Source organism: Podarcis filfolensis, assembly GCF_964270895.1.
Source record: "Podarcis filfolensis genome assembly, chromosome: 5".
NCBI classification, from domain to species: domain Eukaryota; kingdom Metazoa; phylum Chordata; class Lepidosauria; order Squamata; family Lacertidae; genus Podarcis; species Podarcis filfolensis.
The window spans coordinates 59,187,287-59,202,034 of NC_139608.1; the positions used below are offsets into that span (position 1 = coordinate 59,187,287).

Consider the following 14,748-nt stretch of genomic DNA (forward strand, 5'->3'; position numbering starts at 1 on the left):
GGGAAGAACAAGGAAATAACCTATAATTCCTAGGTGATAAAATAATGTGTCATTTTTTTCTATCTTTGGGTCAACAAAAAGATTATGTAGGTTTCTGAAATCTGATTTTATCTGCCATAGTATATTGACCCATTGCTCTTTCCTACAGAAAAAAAATCAGCTTCCAGGTATTTGCAATTGCCAAATCAGACATCTGAGCTTTGCCAGCCTTCAATATTTCATAATGAATGAGCAATCTGTTTTTATTTATTCAGCTGTCACTCCACTTGGGAGAGAGGGAATGCTAATAATTATGGACAGTGGAATTCCTTATGTGAATATTCTGTTTCTCACCATAAATCCTTATATATGTTCAGTCATGACAATCACATTAAAACTGTTCTAAAAGAAATTACATTCCTTCACACACATTATTCGACAAATAAGTATCTCATCAATGCAATCTTCCCAGCACAACCTCCACAGAAGAACAATTGAAAAGAATTTTAGTATCAACAGTTCTTTGTGTACTGGATTGTTTTATGCTTCAGTATTCCAAGCAAGCTATGCAAACCAGAGTTTAGTAATCTACCTCCTTTTGGTCACTGCATAACAGCATCCCACAACCTAGTGTGCTTCATGTGTTTTGGACTACATTTCCCATCAGGCCCAGCCAGCAGAACCAGTGCACAGTTGTGATGGGACTCGTAGTCCATCAACATCTAGAGGGCACCAGGTTGGTGGAAATCTTCTGTACGGCATTACTATCATCAAGTTATCATTCACCAAAAGGGACCACTAACAAATACCCTCTGAGATATAGGAGCACAGTCTTCATGGGCCTCTACGCCTCACCCATCTGTTCCCACAGTTGTCTTTTACAGAACTCCACCTTTCCCACAGGATTGATCTTTAATGGAATAAGTTTAGCTGGTAGACTTGCAAAAGTAACAGAGCAACAGGAGTTTGATAGCATAAAACAACAGTAGCACAGTGTCCAGTTTGTGTAATCTCCAACGCATAATCAGGAAAGCTTCTGGGACCCTTTCCTGTAAACTTTAAATTGGCTTTAACACAGGTCTCTCAAAACCACTTGCATCAGATGAAGCGGACTGTAGTCCATTATTATGACATTCATTTCTTTATATTTTATTTTATTGTTGCAACAAACTAATATGGCTGCCACTGGAAATCAAATTAACTCCAACATAGCATACTCGCATGATCATTTAATGAAACAGAAGCTCCCTGAACTAAAGCTGCTACACAGAAGGTAAATCAGCTGAAAAGAGTGAAATCTGCTGCTGCACCAAAGCATTAAAAGTTAGCAGAATCCTGAAGGAAGGGATTACTGTAGTTTCCTATTGGAAATTTTGCTTTAACCACCCCCACCCTCTACTCCCAATCAGATATGTCACTTGCCTTCCGTCTCCCCATTTGCCTTCCATGGGAACATAAGAAGAGCCTGCCTATCTGGTCCAGCATCCTGTTCTTCACTGTGCCCAGCCAGATGCCTATGGGAAACTTGCAAGCTAGATTCAAGTACATGAGCATTTTCCCCTCCTGTGGTTTCCAGCAACTAGTATTCCAGTAGTTCATGTGAACTACTTATGTCAGCTTCATCAACAAAAGGAGCTTGTCCTCCAAGGCATCTTCCATCTTTCTGAAAGGTTACAATATAGTTCCCAAATAAGTGGACTGCCAGTTACATGAATAGAGTTCACCAACAAACTAGCTAGTACCAAAATAATGGCCTATCCTAAGGAGCTACGTTTTCCACATTATACCCCCTTTTAAAAAAGAGTATAATGTGAAAAACTCACAGTAAGTCAATTGCTCTTATTCTTCCAATGAACAGAAAGATCAAAATGCAACAATAGATTTCAGTTTGGTGTTCTTGTAATATCTGGCCATTAGCTGGAATGACTGCTAATAATGGATCCTTGCTGGGATGTAGACCACAACTCTCTTTCTCATCCAGATGTAGATAAATACACAGCCCTGTTATTTTGTCCAGCCGCAGAGTATTTTATGGTTTTGTATAATTTTCAGTGGAAGGCACAATAGCGGATCAATAGTGAAGAGCAGCAAGAAGATAAGACAGCTTTGTGTAAAACATCTGAAAAGCCATTGAAGTTCAAGAATTATCTAACTTGTCCGACATGTATCAATGCAAAATAAAAATCTAAGCTAATTGGAATAAATAAGTCTTGCTAGCTGGCAAGGAATCAAATTTTTCCGCCAACAAAGAAACTCTGTGCTGTATGAGAAAATTATCTCTTCTCATTGTGTAGCACTATTCTGGGAAAATACAAGAAAGAAGAAAATTGCATGAAAGCAATACTGTTTTCCATTAAGAAGAAAAGCTGTAAAAATAAGACAGGGCAATTACCATCTGGTTATTGTTTGAAATACATTTTTTTATCTAAGCAAATGGAGGAAGGACCAGTACAATCTTTAAAAATTCAAGTGGTTCGCTATGCATTGCATTCTCTAATTATCATTATTCAGAGGCTTAAAAAAAAAAATCAGAATTGCTGGCAATTAGTATGCTTTTGGGGGAATCCATAAAATACAAGTCCAGATTTATCCTTTGAAAGATATATCTTCTGGCCCTTTCTAGGCATATACTGAAAAACAGCAAACAAATCAACCAATTTCAGCTTGCTTAGCTGTGTACCGTACCTGAGATATGCAAATTTATGGAATTGATTTCATGCATATTGTGGTATGTAAGTTGGTTTTAATGAACTGATGGATCAATTAACCATCCATGTTAATAACCATCTACATGGGATAATTTGAGTGCTAAAAATACACATTTGAAATTAATATTCTACAGAAAGTTGGCTCAGCTTCTTAAAAAGCTAATTTTGTTGTTTGACAGCAAACTAAGCTATTCCGGCGGGCTCTTGCTGGGTTGGGCATGCGGTAAAACAGCCACATGAAGGTTAGATTAACTCAACACATGTGTCCCCCCCCCCCCCGAGCAGACTATTGGAATGCCATTTCCCATCTCAGCATGCTGAGGCAAACGTGTGGAGGTGTCCAGAACCTATGTATACGAGAGACTTCCACTGCTGCCTCACCTCTGATAAAGTGGTGGTGTGCAGGGAAGGTTCTGTTAGCAGACCTTGCGCCTTGGGTGAATTAGATTGGAATAATCACTTGGCTCTTTCAATATATCAGGTTATGGTGTCCCTTCAAAGTACACTGTGTTGAAGACAGCAACTTTGTACTAGGATCCAGAATTCTGTAGCTTTTGCAGGATTTGCTGTAACCTATCAACAAGCCTGCTACAGTTTGGCACATTTTGCAGTTTGGTGCATTTTTCAGGCAGAAGTAAAGCATAAACCTTACAGCCCCAAAACTCTGAGACAGCATACTCAGGGTTTCTTTCAATATCATTTTTTAAAGGGTGTAGTGTCTATTGCTTTCTCTTCTGTAGGTGGTTGGCTGCATTCAGGCTTCACCCCAGAACTTCCTTGAGACAGCAGCATCAATCAGCATGCTCATTGACATTTCCATTAGCGAGTGATGCTTTCTCTCAGTGATGCCATTTTGAGAGGGCATATACAGAGCAGTGGTTTGATGCTGTATGTCATTCTCCTTGAGAAACTGCTTGATATTATGACCAGTAAATCCACCACTTTTGTCCGTGCGAAGCACTTGCACTTTTCTCTGGAATTTTTTGCTGGTGAATGTTACATAATCCTTCAGTTTTTCAAATAATTCTGCTTCACTCTTAAGAAGGTAGGCCATGGAGAAACTTCCACAGAGATCAAGAACATACAACTTGTTGAGTATGGGAATGAGCTTCAACTTGTCCCTTGGCTGGACACACTTGAGAAAGCCTTGGTCCTTCCCTTCAGCAGTGATGCTGTTCCCATCAGCAAAGTAAATCTGGTCATTTGGATTGAGTGATGCAATGAAGGACTTGGCATTTGACATGTGATTGCTTGTGCCAGAAACAACATACCAGTGATAAGGCATTCTGTTGTGAATAGCTTTGAGGCTTGTGTCCCAGATTTCTGTAGAAGCATCACTTGCATCCTTTGCTTAGGGATTGAGTCTCTTTTGAGCTTGCTTGCGCTGCTCAGACTTCCACTTGTGGCAGTATTTCCTTAGATGTCCCATTTTCCCACAGTGAAAACATTTTCTTTGGTCTTTTTGCTTTCCGGTAGCCTTAAGAGATTGACCTTGACAAGGGTCTGTGCTACATTCACCATCAAGACATTCATTTCTCCTATGATGCTCCTCAATGAGTTTGGAAAAGACATAACTTGATGTCAAATCAGCTTCTGGTTTGGTTTCCAGGGTGTTTATCAGCAGAGCAAATGACTGGGTTAAACTGCATAACACAATAGTCACTATGTAGTCACCCTTCACGTCCTCCCTGATTTATCTCAATTGCTGAATAATCTCTAGAATGGCATTCAAGTGAGTCTGCATATATCTGCATTCTGCTTCAACCAAAATGAATACAGCCTCCTCAAAAGAAACAGCTTTGAATTCAAAGTAAAACATTGCTGCAAATTGCACAGATCAACAGGAAGGAAAACATAGAGCTCAAGAACATAGTTATTTATTTTTAACTAACCTGGAATAGGCTGGGGTGTTAACACCACTGCAGGAAGAGGCCTAGGGGCAGTAGCTGGCCTAGATAAAGCCACAGCTACTTGATTTGTCATAACAAGAGGTTTATCATGTCCCTGGTAGATTCGTAGCTCCTCAGGATGTATCCATGATGAATCCAGAGAAAATGCATTGTTTAAATAAATCTGCCCAGAAGAGGAGAAAGAAAAAGAGAAAAACATTGCTCATGATATAATTCAATTGACTGCTATGGCTTCTTTAACATTCATTGGAACTCTCCATTATCAGATTAACCTTGGCTTTCTGAAAAGCTTCTAATTATTTGAATTCTCTGTATCTACCCAAGCGATCGGATGTCAAACCTTTGTAAACAGCACTGCCAGAACAAATATATAGCTTAGAAATTTGGAATAGAAAATAATTGTACTGGCAGAGGAATGGAAAATAAAGCTGAGATATTTGCAGTGGGTGCAGTTGTGCCATTCGCTATTCACTGATAAATCCACTGATCAATGAATAAGACTTGAGTGAGAGAATGAAAGGCAACCAGTTAACATCATCAGACTGCATTGCTTCCTTCAAGTAAAAAGAAAACTCCTGTTTCATCTACATCTTTTATGAGTACTTATAATAAAAAATAATGGATTTGATGCAAAACAACTTTGTCACACTTTAGCCCTGTAAGAGAGAGAGAGAGAGAGAGAGAGAGAGAGAGAGAGAGAGAGAAGCAATCCCAATGCCCAGATCCACTGACTAGAGAGGGTTAGGATATGGCAGAGGTTCCTCTCCACTCATGGAGAGCTGGGGAGGCTACACCCACAAAAATCTCCATAGCCATAGATTTACCACTGGAGGTGCTTCTATCCATGGCAGTTGGCATTAGGCCTTGGAACAAACCTTTTAATGCAGTGAGAAACTGGGACAGATTGCAGCCTGTACCCAAAGACCCTTCATTCTCTGGAGAGCCTCAAGATTTGGCTCCCCATGCACTCAAGAACCGAGGTAAATAATTTTGTTTTACTGCAACCAATAGGGGGATTTTTTATTTTTTTAAAAAAGATACATATATGAACAAATATAAGGTAAGTCCATCCCACTGCCTTCTACCTTGACTGCTGCAAGCTGGTAGAACTTTGGAAATTGCAGATAATCCACCACTTCACATCCACCCCACTTAACAACTGTCACTCAAGTTCCATTGGTTTCAATGGGTTAAAGCATATATAACCTCCTCTGGCTCGAACCATCTCTATCTCTATCTCTATCTTGTTACAGGTAGGTAGTTGTGTTGGTCTGCCGTAGTCGAAACAAACCAGAAGCACCTTAGAGACCAACTAAGTTAGTTATTGTTATGAGCTCATACCAATAACTAACTTAGTTGGTCTCTAAGGTCTCTATCTCTATCTCTATATATCTATATATCTGCTTCCCAGTTAATCAGGGATACCTTTTAGTGGAGCAATGGTGTTTTAAACAATTCAGCTGATTAACTGTGGCAGGCATGGTACTTACCTTATTTAATGCAAGATAGTATTCAAGCTACATAAGCTTCAAACCTGCTCCATTAAAATTGGAAGTTTCTTATTGATTTCATTAGGAGAAATACTATACCCACTGTGAATGCATTTCTACTTTTGAGACTATTGATTCATATATAAATTCCAGAGCCCTAAAAGACTATCCAAATTACATGTCTTTGAGGAGCCTCTGGGATTCTGTTTATCAAATGACAAACTTTGTGGCCACAAAGAAAATTGCCTTGTGTTTGTTATATAACGTGGAAGTCTGACATTCAAAAAAGAAAAGCATTTTTTAAACAACAACAACAACCCCACTTGGCATGCCCAAGTCCTTTTGACCCTGGCCATAATGCATAAAGCATATAATATCAAATGATGCATGTATATCAGTTCCTCCATAACATTCTTTCCTAAAAAGAAGGGTTGTGCATATATCTGAATCTTGGTACAGACATACAACAAATAAAATCATTATTAATTTTCTTAGTATATCTTGGTAAGCCTAAGAGTTAATCCAAATGTGCAGGCAGACTCATGGCACTAGTTTCCTAAAACTTTGCTATGTGTAGAATGTACACTGTGGATTGCTTCCTTGAAAGCATCCCTACACCATGGAAAGGTAATATCATTAAACTGGTAAGCAAGAAGCCTTCTGCTCAAATGAGAGCTTTCCATAAGCTTTGAAACAGGGATTTTTCAAAATAATTCCCCAGAGGCATTCCATGATGTCTGGTGTGACCACTTTGCAAATACATATGGATTGATTCAAACAGCTTAATGAGACTGGGGTCTTTTATCAATATCTGAAATGCCCTTAATGCTATTGGGCTTTGTTGTAAAAATCTATGTCAAACAATTCTGTTTGTTTGTTTGGTTGGTTGGTTCCAATTCAATTTCTGCTGGAACTGACACTGTTCCAGATTGTTAAAGTTCAGGTTCCAATAAAAGCTCAGGAACTGGTTCAGTTCACAAATATGAAGCTCACAGTAATGGCCATTTGCACAGTGAGGTGGAGCAAGCCCATTAATCTAAGACAGTTACAACCAAGTATCAGCAACCAGGAAAGTTTTATGAGACCTTCAAGTTGACATACTGGATCCCTTCCAGTCAGGATTCAGGCCTCATCATGGGACTGAAACTGCCTTGGTCGCATTGGTCGATGATCTCCAGTGGGCTAGGGACAAAGGTGAGAGCTGTTTCCTAGTTCTGCTGAATCTCTCAGCGGCATTTGATATCATTGACCATAACATCCTTCTGGACCGTCTAGAGAGGCTGGGAGCTGGGGGCACTGTCATACAGTGGTTCCGCTCCTTCCTCCTGGGCTGTGTTCAGAAAGTGGTGGTGGGGGTGAGTGTTCAGACCCCTGTGGGGTGTTCAGACACTTGTGGGGTGCCTCAGGGTTCTGTCCTCTCCCCCATGCTTTTCAACATCTACGTGCAGCCTCTGGGAGAGATCATCAGGGGGTTTGGGTTGGGTATTCATCAATATGCAGATGATACCCAGCTCTACCTCTCTTTTAAATCAGAACAAGTGAAGGCGGTGAAGGTCCTGTGTGAGTGCCTGGAGGCAGTTGGAGGATGGATGGCGGCTAACAGATTGAGGTTGAATCCTGACAAGACAGAAGTACTGTTTTTAGGGGACAGGAGACGGGCAGGTGTGGAGGACTCCCTGGTCCTGAATGGGGTAACTGTGTCCCTGAAAGACCAGGTGCACAGCCTGGGAGTCATTTTGGACTCACAGCTGTCCATGGAGGCACAGGTCAATTCTGTGTCCAGGGCAGCTGTTTACCAACTCCTTCTGGTACGCAGGCTGAGACCCTATCTGCCTGTGGACTGTCTCTCCAGAGTGGTGCATGCTTTAGTTATCTCTTGCTTGGATTACTGCAATGCACTCTATGTAGGGCTACCTTTGAAGGTGACCCTGAAACTACAACTAATTCAGAATGCAACAGCTAGACTGGTGACTGGGAGTGGCCGCCTAGATCACATAACACTGGTCTTGAAAGATCTACATTGGCTCCCAGTACGTTTCTGAGCACAATTCAAAGTCTTGGTGCTGACCTTTAAAGCCCTAAACGGCCTCAGTCCAGGATACCTGAAGGAGCGTCTCCACCCCCATCATTCTGCCCGGACACTGAGGTCCAGCACCGAAGGCCTTCTGGTGGTTCCCTCACTGCAAGAAGCCAAGTTACAGGGAACCAGGCAGAGGGCCTTCTCGGTAGTGGCACCCGTCCTGTGGAATGCCCTCCCACCAGATGTCAAAGAGAAGAACAACTACCAGACTTTTAGAAGACATCTGAAGGCAGCCCTGTTTAGGGAAGCTTTTAATGTTTGATGCATTACTGTATTTTAATATTTTGTTGGAAGCCACCCAGAGTGGCTGGGGAAAGCCCAACCAGATGGGGGGGTATAAATTATTATTATTATTATTATTATTATTATTATTATTATTATTATTATTACTGATCTTTTTGTGTGTGGAATCAAACTTGAAAAATCTTCTTATATCCTTGCATTTTTTATTATATTCATTAATTGCCCCATAATTTAGTTATCTGGGTAATGCACATAAATTGTTCCTTACAATGATGGAAATGGAATGTGAGGCTGAACCTTACGTTTTCTTCTTATGAACCGACCTGGACACTGCAATCATCATTGGAGGCCCTTCTTTGTATGCCTCCTCCACAAGATGTCCAGAGGGTGGCAACTTGAGAGCTGGCCTTTTCTGTAGTGGTTCTCAGCATGTAGAATGCTCTCCCCAGAGAGGCTAACCTGCTGTCTTTGTTATGTATCTTTAGGCACCAGGCAAAAACATTAATCTTCTGTCAGGCCTTTGGCTAATTAAACAACCTATGACCACTGTGCATGTGGCAGGGGTTATTGTTTTTGTTTGTTGCTATGTTATATATTATTGAGTTTTTATATTGTAAACCACCCTGTGATACTTTGATAAAAGGTGGTATAGAAATTTAATAAATAAAATAAAATCACAAATACCTCTCTCACACAGTCTAACATCAGCACACATCACGAGGCTGGGATTCCCCTATCAATATTTTGATCAAACATACACTGCCTGTCCACTTTCTTACATCTTCTAATCTTTTGGAGTCTGCTATCATTTGGCCTTGGCCCCATTCACCTAGCAGTACTTAAAATCTTCCTTTTCTACATAGGGTAATGATCCTGACTTATGTAGATTAACTACCTGGCATAAAGGATGCTCAAAATATTGTTAGGCCCCTGCAAAACAAGCACAGCTCAGAGTGGAATATCATTTCCAGTGAGTCCCTCCCCACCCACCCACATTGTGCTCCCCATTACTGCATTAAGGGCTCCTCAATGTATGGACTGAGAGCTTCTTCAGGTTTCCTGGACCAGGAAGAAGCTGCTCACTTCCCTCTGATTCTAAAGTCACCAGGCTAGCAGACTTCTGCACCCGGGGACACTCCAGTCATAGCCACTGCAAATAAATTCTTTTTGTATCTAGGTTAGAAAGACTAGGTTTCAAATCAAATCAGCAACAGCTTAGAATCTTTAGTCCCCAGTCTGGCTCAACACTGGGTGGCACTGTGGTTTAAACCACAGAGCCTAGGATTTTCCGATCAGAAGGTCAGAGGTTCGAATCCCCGTGACAGGGTGAGCTCCCGTTGCTCGGTCCCAGCTCCTGCCAACCTAGCAGTTCGAAAGCACGTCAAAGTGCAAGTAGATAAATAGGTACTGCTCCGGCGGGAAGGTAAATGGCGTTTCCGTGTGCTGCTCTGGTTCGCCAGAAGCAGCTTAGTCATGCTGGCCACATGACCCAGAAGCTGTACGCCGGCTCCCTTGGCCAATAAAGTGAGATGAGCGCCGCAACCCCAGAGTCGGTCACGACTGAACCTAATGGTCAGGGGTCCCTTTACCTTTACCTTTACCTGGCTCAACACTGGAACATGGGGGAGGCAATGAACACAATGGGACCCTATCCTCTCTTTTTTCCTGCAACAGGATGCTTTTCATCAGTGGTTTCTGTCTGAAGCTTGAAGAATACCTCCAGTCCAACCCCTGCTGATGGTCTCTAGACCCAGCTCTCTTGAAGTGGGTGGGGTGCAGAATCCAGGATGCACTCCAAAATGTATAAAATAAAACTAACATCAGGGAGGGTTTATGTACTCATTCTGCTGCTGGTGAGCCAGTGAGTGAACCACATCAAGTGTCTTCATTTACATGCATGCATACATATGCATACGTTTTATTTGTATACCACCTTTCCAAAGTTCAAACAGTGCACAAGGTGGCTTGCAGCATGAAAAAAGATACATAACTACAGCATAGCTAAAGTTCCCATAAACAATAAATGAAACATTAAAGATGCACAACCAAACTGAACCATTTCCACATAAAGCCTTATTATGAACAGGTAACCTGGCTCTGTTGGGTCATCACAAACTAAGTCAAACTCAGAGTACATCAACTGAAATCAACAGACTTACTACTTGTCCACTGTTTTCAATGGCTCTAACTCTAAGTATGACCAACAAAGCCAATTGCCAAATTCATTTTATTTCAGGAGTCTTCCAGTTGAGGTTCATCAGAAACTTTTAAATAATGACTCAGGTTCTGGTCAGGTTTGTGGTTCAGGGAGGAAAATATAGTTTTGGGTTGAGATTCAGGATGGTTAGAAACAGCATTATTAATTCACTGTTATTCATATATTTAATTGCAAAATTTGTAAGCCAGTTTGGAAGTTTAATACTGAGATCAATATTTTAAATGAATAAATTGTACCCCTTATATTGGTACAGTAATGTAATTCTACCTCCAAAATCTCAATTCCTGTTAAGTGAAGCAGAAGACAAATTTTAACATACCTTGCAATTTGGAAGCCTTTTTTCTACCCAACTTTTCCCAGAATGGTGTGGAGCAGCAGTTGTGTATACTTGAGGAAAAAGAGGGACAAACTCCACACTTGAAGAAGGTGAAAATCCAATCACTGGAGAATGGGCTCCAAACATCCACTAAAATAAAGTTTTTAAAAGGTAAGAATACACTCTAACATATTAGTCCATACAGCTTTTGTTTGTTAATTATTCATGTTTTCATTTCTATTTCATATGTATTTTTGAGCACACATTATATGATTCTTATGTATCCTTTTACTTCCTCCAAAACATGAAAAAAATCACTGGGGTGGGGAAACAATTCAAAATTTACTGAGTTCAGCTATAAATTACTACTACTAAGGGCTTATGCAGCAACTCAGAACTACAATACCATGGTGAAGAGTGACTGTGATCCTAGTACACATCTAATATTAAATATGGTAAGGGAAAAGAATTAGTGGAGACCAGCTAGAATCTGACTAAAGCTATGTAGATATGAGTATGTCTGCCTATGATTTCAGGAAACCTATCTCAATGGAGTACTACATTTCACCCTGAATTCTGTTTTAGATGCAATCTAGCAGGAATCCTACTCATAGATGAGTCATCCCAATTCACTCCTCAAGCAGACCTCTCTTCCATAGTCTATTTCCACCCCATTCTGTGCTGCACAACACCTTTGCTTGATGCTGCAGTACATCTGATGGTATTGGCTGTTGTGAATATAGCCATGACAAACCACAGCACGGCACTGGTGTGGTGTCTTGAGACAGTTCTCAGTGCTAGAATGATGCTACAAGTCATGTCCCTGCCCAGGTACAGCAGTGGTTGTTTCACATCCTAAACTTCAGTTTTTATAAGCAGTGGCTCATATGGCAAGACTGTTGGACATCAAGCAAATGTTTTAAAACCATAGCCAGGTGGATGACAAACAGCATAATTTAACTGTTATGCTAAAAGAAAATCTCACTAAAATTAGTGATCATTCAGCTTTTACACAGGCAATAGCAAATCAAAGGCAACTACAGGGCCTTTGGTATATCCAAATTAGAGGAATGTTATTGCTTTCAATCCAATTCCATGGTTCTCCAAGTTCAGAAATTTTCATTCGGTCCTGGAGTGTGTCTTTCACTCACCACTATGCTCTGTTCCTACATACAACCATCAAGTGCCAGTACAGATTTCTAGCTTAGACATTTTATTAGGAAACTGGAAACAGTTTCAAATTTAGTGAAACAGCATCAAATTTATGTCAGAGGCATTAAACACCACACATAACTAATTCCATAATTAACATAGTCAATGAAATCTAATGCATGTATTAAAAAATACTTAAGGCTAATCTCTAAGCTGATCATCCACCACTACTTTCAAATGTGCCTTACAATCTACACACACACGTGTGTGTGTGTGTGTGTGTGTGTGTGTAACCAGCAGTGATGATGAGATTTATTGCTTGAATTAATATGTGATCAAGAACAGCTAATGCCTGCCATATAACATCAAAGAACATCAGAGCAGAAGACACCGAATGCAATTGCTTATGTTAGCATTTTCTTTATATGTCCAGCTGATGCTGTCACAGTAAACTCAAAGTGATGGTGAGAGGGTTAGTCGTAATGAGCAGATTCATGTGCAGCCACCCACTTTCTTCTTTTATTAAAATAAATATTTTGCAGATTTCTAAACATGAAGGGAAACACAAGTTCTTAGACATTTAATACCTCTAGTGGTAGCATCCTGGCATAGCAAGGGGGGGTTTGCAACACATCCTCTCTTAAATCAGTCCTGTTCTACACCTTGAGAAAGCCTTCTGAAGCAGGCACAAATATTGTAAAAACAGCGTAGTGCATTGAATGAATACACCAGCTGGTCCAATATGCTGGTATTCTTAAAAGAGTGTGATAACTTTGGTTTAAGATGGTTAGGAAACATTGCTTGCACTATTAGAATAACCTTTCTGTAGTTTTTATTTAGATGAGCTTTATACAATGATCTAGACTGTATGGAAGATGATTTGTAATGGAAAAGAAATGCTCAAATCCAGCCTTCAAATCACTGCCCAGTTTGTGACTAGAATGCATCTGCAATAGGCTCATGTAACTCCTTTCTTTTTATCGAGTTTTCCATGGTAAACAATTCTACATTCTGAATGACAGCTGTAAAATACACGGCCCTGTTATTTATGGATTTATTAGGGTATTAACAGGAATGAGTATTAAGGGAGTAGCAGGGCATAGACCTTATGGCAGTGTCCTTCCAGTGCAATCGTGAGAGCGACATTACTAAAAAAAAACAACGAGCAAAGAATGAGCCCTAAATGTCAGAGGACTGCAGTCTTGTAAGGAAGGCACACTATTTTGGGTGTTATTTTTTTAAAAAAACGTATGAAGCTCAGAAATGTGCAGTCCGTGTGGTTTGAGAGTGAAAAGGAACGAGCTCAGCATTAGCAATAGCTTCGTATTAATAGTTAATGTGGTCTCTCTCCCTCTCTTTCCCTCTCGTCTTGTCTTTAAAGTCTGGTGGAGACACAGTGCGGTTCAACAGCAAGGCGCAGACACACGTCTGCAACAGCGAGGAAATTTACGGGCGAACTTCAGCACCACGGCGCGTCGGACAGCGACAGAAGTTGCTTCCCACCTCTTTCACTGCCAGCTTACGCGTTTCCCAAGGCTCATAACGAGTTTCCCAATGTCCCCTTTCTCATTCTCCTGGGCGCTTTTGAACCCACCACGGAAAAAGACCGGCGCGATGGGAGTGAGGAAAAGCGAAGTGCGCTTCCAACAGGACCCTCCGTCAAAGCAACCAGAAAGAGAAGCACGAATAAAGAAGGCGGGGGGAGGGAGGCAGATGGTGGTGAAGGGAGACAGCAAAGAGGCAAAGGTTCCTTCCTTACCTGCCCGTTCAGAAAGGGAAGCTGATGCTCCGGTGCCATCAAAGGCAGGAAAGGATCGCAGGGAAGTTGCCAGCCCGAAACCCCCTGGATCAGCGGCGCAGGCGGCGGAGGAAGAGGAGGCGGCGGTGGCGAAGAGAGCAGCAGAGGAGGGGGCACCACCCCAGCGGCGCCCCCGACCCGAAAGAGCCCCGCCGCGCTCGGGACCATCCAAATCCAGGGAGGCGCTGGGGGCTCCGCATTCCCGGGCCACAGGAGAGGCTGCTGCCGCTTGGCTCTCGGCACCGGGAGCATTCTACATCTTACAGTACGATTCCACCGGCGAAGGCGAGCGGCAGCGGCAGTGGGATCCCGGCTGGGGGTTCAGATCCGCGGCGCCTGGGGCAGGGGGGCGAGGGATGCCCATCAGTGCCCCGGCTCTGGATGGAGGCTGAGAGCAGCGGCAGCGGTCGCAGCAGCGGCGCCTCAGTCCTGAGCCGGTTGGGGCTCCACTTCGTTCTGTGGCGCTGCCGGGAGCTCCGCCCCTTCGCAGCCCCTCCCGCCTGACCACGCCCCCCGCGGCGGCTGTTCTCGCTGCTGCTGCTGCTGCTGAGGTTGCAGGGAGCCCGGGACAAGGAAGAGGAGGAGGCAGAACCGCACGCAGCCCTTGCTGCAATTGACTGGACGGCGCGGGTGCCCTCCAACTTCTCTCCTGTAGCAAACCGGACGGGGCGCGCCGCAGAGAAAAGAGGAGTGCGATGGGCGAGGGGAGATAAGATCAAAGAGCCGCGGGGGTGGGGAGCGGCGAAGGGAGGGGGGAATCCAAGAGCAAAGGATGGAAATCGATGGAAGATGGAAGCAACGCGAAGACGGGAGGCGGGCGAGAGAGGGGGATGAAGCCAGAGAAAGAAGAGCCA

General features: G+C 42.5%; 1 protein-coding gene across 2 annotated transcripts in view; it reads right to left on the reverse strand.

Moving 5' to 3' along the window:
• Positions 1 to 14,512, reverse strand: part of TCERG1L (transcription elongation regulator 1 like) — a 165,493-nt gene extending 150,981 nt beyond the window's left edge. The window contains exons 1-3 of one of the 2 annotated variants that reach the window (XM_083616958.1): positions 13,856 to 14,512; positions 10,948 to 11,094; positions 4,580 to 4,760 (exon numbers count right to left, since the gene is read on the reverse strand). In XM_083616958.1, coding sequence (XP_083473084.1) covers positions 4,580 to 4,760; positions 10,948 to 11,094; positions 13,856 to 14,146 — 619 coding nt within the window. In that variant the 5' untranslated portion in view covers positions 14,147 to 14,512. The remainder of the gene's footprint in view (positions 1 to 4,579; positions 4,761 to 10,947; positions 11,095 to 13,855) is intronic. The other variant, XM_083616957.1, reaches the window with a different exon arrangement.
• Positions 14,513 to 14,748: the final 236 nt, after the last annotated feature.